The 8,108-nt window shown below is 54.9% G+C and overlaps 1 protein-coding gene across 1 annotated transcript; it reads left to right on the plus strand.

The window, feature by feature from the left end:
* The first annotated feature begins 4,830 nt into the window (after nt 1-4,830).
* LOC119391904 (uncharacterized) lies at nt 4,831-7,554 on the plus strand. Its single transcript, XM_037659555.1, has one exon. It carries the CDS (start codon nt 4,831-4,833, stop codon nt 7,552-7,554), a length of 2,724 nt encoding a protein of 907 aa, XP_037515483.1.
* Nucleotides 7,555-8,108: the final 554 nt, after the last annotated feature.

Raw genomic sequence — 8,108 nt, forward strand, 5'->3', positions numbered from 1 at the left:
AATTTGTGTGCAGTGGTATGTTTCTGCCCCTTGCGTTAATGTCTTTACGGCTGACGTATTGTTGATTTTTAAATGGCTAGAAGTGAACTGAACATATCGACTAGTGTAGGTGTTTCCATAGTTTTATTTTCAGGTTACGAGAACTTGCGAAAACGGCAGGGAGTCTGATATTTCAAGGGTGAACGAAATTCTAATCCGATGGAATTTAGATGAGAGAGGAAATTCATGACTTAGCATCTCTTGACGATCAAAAAACAGTCGTTGAGAGTATCTGAGAAAGATTTTCGGCTGCGGCAGGAATGAGTTGAGAGCTTGTTCCTCGGTGTGTTCCATTGTTATATTTGCATGATGACAGAGATGGACACATAATTTCAAATAGTCAAACATTTGTGTGGAAGCTTTTATATTTAGCAAACTTAATGTGATGCGATAAGCACGGAAAAGGAAGGTTCGCACTACATGTACCTGGAACGTCGGAAGTGCTTCAAATGATCTTTTTTTTTCGTGGATCGATAGTTACTTTGATTTGGTCCTGCCAAATAGAACAATATTGTGCCTCGTTCGCACATTGAAAGCGGCGCTAATTGCTAAGACCTTTAATATAAAGCGGTGGCACGTGATTATAGAATTTAGGGCTTGATAACATGCATTTACAGCCAGATAAGCTCCCTCAACTCAAGTTGGCCGTCGGATGAGTGCCCTCGTTTTCAGTTTGTGTTTTGCAGAGCTGTGATGCAAAAAGAATGTATGTTGGCAAGGAGATCGCTTATCATTGACTATTTAAAAGAAAACAAGGACGCTGCTTGACGGACACAATTCCCGTTCACTATAATATCAAGATTTTAAACGAAGTGCCGAAAATGCCGCTGGCAGCGACACCGGTAATGTGCATCACTAAGCGTGTTTCGTTTCCAGAGCGAGTAAAGCCATTGAATGCACATGACAACGCTAGTGACTGCTCTATAAAATGCGCTTTATGATGTCGAATTTGAAGAAACATGCACATTCAAGGCAAAACGACCATAGCATGTTTATTGCGCAACTATCGCTCTCGCGCCTTTATAGCCATTAAATCTTGCCGTGCGGCAATTTGATGGCATTTATTAGGTACCCGAGACCTTAAACACGCTAGGACCGTCCCAGTGAACCAGGTATTATTTGAATGCATGCAAGTCAGTGCATTAGATTTCTTCGTGTGAAACGGATTATATGTGATTCTGCGTGCACAGCTGCGTGAGCGGCTACATCTAATATATTTTCATGTCACATACATTGTGCACCAAAGCCTGTGGCTAGGCAACGCATTACCATTGTACACCAACAATACTTTGTTTCAAATGTTCCGGGATATCTCCGTGCGCTGTGGCAGTGATCAAAAAGGGGCAAGAAAAGAAAAGGGGTCCGACTGACAGCCCGTGAAAGCATCTTTTTCGTCCAAAGCTGCGTCACTAGGATTCAACGCAGAGCCACAAACCATGCGGCTTGCACTCATTCAGTTTGTAAGCAGGTCAGTGAATACAGCGCATTTCTGGAGTCAATCAGGAAAAATCGACCTCAAGCCACATTCTGAATTAAAATTACAACGTCAGCGGGACCCTTGAAGGTGTACGTTGGGCCCTCGGCGACGAGGACATTGGGCAGTTACGAGGGGGGGGGGGGGGTTAGGTCGGCCTCAGGGGGGTTACAACCCCCTAAACCCCCCCCCCCCGTCGGTGCGCCACTGGTTTGAGAGGTTTTTCAGACAGGAAGAAAAACATAAATAAACATAAGTTAGCACAGCATATTTACACGCGCAGACAGAAAAAAAAGCACTACGGTGGCAGTTCTTGGAGAACAGCGGCCGCCGCAACCGTAGCCGCCTCCTTGAAACATGCAGACGGGCCCGTAGGCGACAATCCTAACAGTGCGCCGCTAGCCCGATAGAGGGCGAGAGTAGTAGCGCCACCATAGAGTTCAGGGGCGTAGCCAGAAATTTTTTTCGGGGGGGGGGGGGGGTTCAACCATACTTTATGTATGTTCGTGCGTGCGTTTGTATGTGTGCGTGCCTATATACGCAAGCAAAACTGAAAAATTTCGGGGGGGGGGGGGGGGGTTTGAACCCCCCAACACCCCCCCCCCCCCCCCTTGGCTACGCCCCTGATAGAGTTACTGTATATGCTACCTTTAGGTAGCAGAGTTGCGCCTCTGATAGAACTCGCCGCTCGCGCCACCATTCGCCCAGCGCGCTCACGTGCGCAAAAAGCATCCGTTTTAGGGAAAGCCAACTTCACGGCCGCGCGGGTGCTGGCGATCGCCGCGCCACCACCGCTGTATCAAGCCAAATCAAGCCGTCCTGCGAAGCGCAAGATGGTCCGGCTAGAGTGTACTGTAGTCCGGCTGAGTTCGGATTGTTTTTCCTTGTTGTGGTGGTGTCTTCTGCTGTCCGTTTTTGCGAACGTGTGCGCGGCACAGCGCCCTGACTCAGTGTTGCGAAGTTGCGACAATGACAGGATGCTGCGCTCCCCACTGCACGAACCGACAAGAGCACGGAAAGGCCTTCTTCTCGATTCCACGTGTCTCCGTCATCCGTCGCCGTCTCAAGTGGCTGCTGCGCATGAGACGTCAGACGCCGGCGATAACGAACAGGATATATATCGCTTCTCTCTCACTGGTCAAAGGTTGACCAAAGATCGAACGGGACAAAACGGTAAAAATATGCGCGAGTGATTGTGTGAAGGAGGCGATGTGTGTGAATATGAACCTTACAGGTCTATCAAAGCAGCATGATTCATTCCGAGCACTGTGCGGCATAAAAGTTTGAAGCATGAACGAGTGTTTATTATATGCCACATCTACCTAGACGTACGCGAAATTCTTGTTAGCTTGCGCTATTTGTAAAACACAGTTATAATTTTAGCACTTGTTTTCTCGAGCTATTCACTTAATCTTTTGAAGCGCTGCATCAAAAACTACGTGAAACGAATAATTAGGCTGAATTTTATTGGTTCAGAATCGTGACCGTCGCACTTTTTCTAATTGCCATTTAAAACAAAAGTATTACTTGCGATAGTGTTCCATCTGCACCTGTTCCATCTCAAATTATTGTTTCTTCGAGCTTTCCATTGTTTTTGTTTTCTTCGAATCGAAAGTCATTGCGCCAGCGACGCTTTATGAATGAACGAGAAGGTGCACGGAGCCGCTGGGCCGAGAGGACAGCAGAACAGCAGCCGCGTCGGCTCCTACATTCCAGAGAGGTGGCTTTCCTGCTTAGCGTGGATGCCACGGCGGGCAAGATGGCGTACTATGCGCAACTCTGCTACCCAAAAGGTAGCATATACAGTAACTCTGCGCCACCATACCAGTACTGTTCAGTGGCGGATCCAGAGGGGGGGCGGTAGGGGCGATCGCCCCCCCCCCAAAGACTGTGTGACACGCCCCCTCCCCCCTTCCCTCTAGTGCCTGCGTCCACCCCGGCTACCACTGCCCAAACCGCAGAGGAAGCCGAATGGCTAGAGCGTCCGTTTCCAATGCGGAAGCTACCGGGTTCGATTCCCAGTGCCGCCGGACACCCGCCGGTTTTTCTAAAGAGTTGCCCCAGCCTGGCAGTTTGCGTTCTGGGCACTCTAGATGGTGCCCTCGTCTTTCCTCGAACTTCTTTCACCCCATTTTCATGTTTTCCAACGACGAGGAGCCTCTGTTCTGCTATTTTAATCCCCCTCCCCTGGACAGGAAGGTTGAGATGTCCTTCTCGACTAGAGACGGTTACTATCCTGTGCTTTTCTCTTCTTCTTTATCCAAGAATTTCATCTCCTCAACCCCCTTGTTTCCTCAGCAAAAGGGGGTGGATCTTGTTTTTTCTACGACTCACTTATAACGGATGGACTGCTCGTTTTCTCTTCTTCTTTATCCAAGAATTTCATCTCCTCAACCCCCTTGCTTCCTCAGCAAAAGGGGGTGGATCTTGTTTTTTCTACGACTCACTTATAACGGATGGACTGCTCGTTTTCTCTTCTTCTTTATCCAAGAATTTCATCTCCTCAACCCCCTTGCTTCCTCAGCAAAAGGGGGTGGATCTTGTTTTTTCTACGACTCACTTATAACGGATGGAATGCTCGTTTCCTGGAGCGCGCGACGGTTAATTATTTGTAGATGATTTTATAGCGCCCAGCCGAAGTTTCGTTTTCAGAGTTCGCGGAGTGAACACAGAAAAGTTATCATGTAAATAGTTATTTGTATCGAGAGGGCAGCCACCGTACCGCAAAGAGACAGCGAGAGACACACTACGCGACCACCCTCCCTCCCTGGCCACCCCACCAGCTACAATGGAATCGAAGAAGCCGGCCCAGCGCGTCGTCATTCCATATGTGCCGGGCATCAGTGAACAGCTCTCCAGGGTCTTCAAAAAAGCGGGGTTCACAGTAATTCACAAACCGGAATCGACGCTCACCCGCTTGCTACCGAGGCCGAAAGACCGACCATCACCAAGGCGTAGTCTACAAGGTGTCGTGTTCTGAGTGTCCAGCCAACTACATAGGCGATAGCAAGTGTTTCCCGGAGAGAATATGCCAACACAAGAACGACGTCAGGAAGATGGAAGCGCAGCGCAGCGCTCTTGCAGAGCATTGTGAGAAGCACGACCATAAAATCGCCTTTGACGGAGCTTCCGTTCTAGAAACAGAAAGAAATCTGCGAAGGAGGCTCTTGCTCGAGTCTCCGCACATCCAGTACACACCTGCAAATGTGAACGGCTCGCTAGGAACAATGCCCCCAGTACACGTTCGCGGCCTCCGAAACGTGAGGGAAAGGGAAAGCCGGAGCCGTGGTGAGAGAACAAGACGCGGTCATGCTTCCATGACCAACGCAGTCACCCCTAGGCGCAGGAACCAGGGCTGGCTGGGAGTGTGCATCTCCATCGACCGCACGCGGGATGGGACCAAGGCCTGGCGCCTGCTGAGGTGCCTGCTGACGGTGCCACGGGCCTTCAACCAGGTGCTGTCCCTGGCTCACCTCTCCATCGGGGCTGCGGAACTGGCTGAACAGCTGGCTGACCAGTTTGCTGCCAGGGACGTAGCCCAGCTACCTGCTGCACCACCACCTGCTGCCCTCCCTTGCCCGTCCTCCTGCCACCATCCCGGTTGGGTGTCTGTGCAGGTGCGGGAGCTGTGCGTACAGCCCATCGGGATGCACGAGCTGGTGGCGGCCCTCGACGGGGCCAAGCGGCGAAGTGCTCCAGGGGTCGACGGCATCACCTTCCAGATGCTTCGCAACCTGGATGGAGCTGGCCGACAACGGCTCCTGGAGTACTACAACAACGTCTGGTGCACCAGAGTCCTTCCCGAATCCTGGCGGACTGCAGTCGTGGCGCCAATCCTGAAGCCCCGGAGGAAGACCACGGCTCTCTCCTCTTACAGGCCTGTCTCCCTCACCTCTGCACCATGCAAAGTGATGGAGAAGATGGCCCTGGAGAGACTCGAGTGGATAGCCGACCATCTGGGCTTCTTCCCGGAGCAGCAGACGGGCTTCGGGCGACACCGGTGCACGGCAGACTCCATCTCAGACGTCGTCGCTACCCTCGAGGACGCCAGTAGCTGCGGGGACGTGGTCATGCTGCTGCTGCTGGATGTGGAGAGCGCATTCGACGGACTCCCACACGTGGTCGTCGAGGCGGCCCTGGACCAGCTTGGCATCAACGGGAGCCTCCGAGGTTTTGTGACCGCCTTCCTGTCCGGGAGGACCTTTCGCGTCCGTGTTGGACGGGAGACCAGCCAACCCAGGGACATCACTGCTGGTGTCCCACAGGGATCCGTGCTGAGCCCCTTCCTGTTCAACATGGCGCTGGCAGGACTTCCAGCCTCCCTCCCGACAGACACAAGGTTCCCGGCCCACTGCTCCGTCTACGCAGACGACGTGGCGCTCTGGGTCCGGGGGCCACGGCGGTCCATTCCAGCCATCAGGAGATCACTGCAGACGTCCCTGGAAGCAGTGATCGCCTACCTCGGAGGCATCGGGCTCAAGGTCTCTGCCACCAAGACCGAGGCCCTGCTGATCCACCCGCTGGCAGCGGCACGACGCTACGTGAAACAGCTACGGGTTGGCAACCGTCGCCTGCCATGGAGGTTGACGGTGAAGTACCTGGGGCTCACCATCGACCACCGGCTCACGTGGATCCCGGCTGCCAAGGCTACTGCTGCCAGGGTGCGGCGCGTCCAGGGCGCCATCAGCAGGCTTCAGCAGCGTGGCCGTGGCTGCTCCACCAGGTGGGCCCTGCGGCTCAACCAGGCAGCGGCGTCCTCGGTCCTCCTGTACGCCTTCCCACTGGTGGCCCTGACATCGGCCAGGAGACGACAGCTGGAGGGACTCCACAGGGGAGCGGTGAGGTCCATCCTGGGGCTCCCCAAGTGCTCCCCGGTGGCAGCAACTCTTGCGGAGGCGGGCGAGTGGCCCCTGTCGCTACGCATGCTGCAGCGTGCGTTGGGACACATCGACCGCCTCCACCGCGCCGCTGATGGAAGGGCCCTCCTGGAGCGCCTTCGCAACCAGCCCGGGTCACGGATGGGTGGTCTCTGCCTGCTGTACCACCAGATGGTCCCGGATCCGCCTGTCCCGATTGCCCCTCCACCACCACACCACCGGCCACCAGAGGTCCACCTCGGTTTGGAGGGGGCAACCAAGCGACGAACACCTGCGGCCGCATTACAGCAGGCAGCCACTTGCAAACTTCAGGAGCAACTGAAGGGGCGGCTGCAGGTGTTCACTGACGGATCTGTCATGCCAGACGGTACCGCGGCGGCTGCCTGCGCCATCCCGTCCAGGGCCAGCAGCAGGCAATGCAGACTACCCTTCCCGGCGAGCTCCACGGCGGCAGAACTGGCAGGCCTTCACCTGGCGGCGGACCTCCTGGCTGAGGACATCCCTGCTGAACCGGTTGCGGTCCTCTGCGACAGCAGGGCGGCCCTGCAGATCCTGGTCAACCGCCGTCGCGCCGGAATGACAGCCAGCCTCCTGACTACCAAGTTCCGGGCTCTCACTGACGCTGGGTTGTCCGTCTCCTTCCACTGGCTGCCCTCTCACGTGGGCATTGCTGGAAATGAGGAGGCGGACACCCTGGCCAAGGCAGCACACCAGCCTGGCATCCCCGTCTCTCAGGCTGTGGCGGCCAGGGACTTTTCGCAGGCTCGTCTCAAGAAGCTCCTCGTCACAGTCCACCCGGACACGAGGGTGGCCAACGGGCGAGGACCTAAGCTTCTTCCAGAGACGGGCCTCACCAGGAGGGAACGGGCTGCCCTGCTCCGACTGCGGACCGGCTGTATCTGGACCGCATCCCGCCGCTACGCCAAGGGTCGCTGCACCTCCCCGGCCTGCAACCGTTGCGGGGACCCTGAGACCCTCGAGCACCTGCTCTGTGCCTGCCCTGGTTTGGCACAGGAACGCTCGAGGGTCCCCACGGCCTACAGGAGACAGGGCCTACCTGCCTCCACACTGGAGCATTTCCTCTACCCGTCTCGCCCTCATCTGCCAGCGCTCCGGAGCCTGGCGGAGTTCCTGGAGGAGACGGGTATAGCGGCCTACCGCTGAGCGTGGGTCCTTCCACCCCTACCCTTGCTGCCGGCTTGATGACTGCCACTACGTCCGAGCCACAACGACACTCTTCACACTTCTATCCACTTTTCTCCCTTCTCCCCCTACCCCAAGACGCTGCGCCGTGCTCCCTATAGGGCTGCAGAAATTAGGCGTCTTATTCTTCCTCTAATCACACAATCAATCAATCAACCCCCTGAGGTAGGGACCGAATCGATCCCGAAACGTTGGGCTCTCTTCAAACTGTGGCTGGAGCCATTTCAACTTCCTAAAACATAGTTGACTACTAGAGCACACAAAAGCGCGTGCACATGCGCACCGTGTCGTCAACTCTTTTCAACGAAGGCTTTCTGGGTGCTGCTATAATCCCCTCTGAGGCGTTGTAAGTATGCGTGACCCCCCAAAAATGCACTGCCGAGGCAAGGACATCAGCATTTGCACTCCCGTGCAAATGTGCCCCGTCTTCCCGTTCAAAAAGTCTGCTAGGAGAGAGCGCTCGCAAGAATCGTGACAGCTAGCACAAACTCGTGGCGCAGGTGGTAGATGGTTGG

This window comes from Rhipicephalus sanguineus, chromosome 4, assembly GCF_013339695.2.
Source record: "Rhipicephalus sanguineus isolate Rsan-2018 chromosome 4, BIME_Rsan_1.4, whole genome shotgun sequence".
Taxonomy (NCBI): domain Eukaryota; kingdom Metazoa; phylum Arthropoda; class Arachnida; order Ixodida; family Ixodidae; genus Rhipicephalus; species Rhipicephalus sanguineus.

What these genes read in the sequence shown, in the direction of transcription:
- LOC119391904 (XM_037659555.1), top strand. Translation starts at nt 4,831, where the DNA reads ATGACCAACGCAGTCACCCCTAGGCGCAGGAACCAGGGCTGGCTGGGA.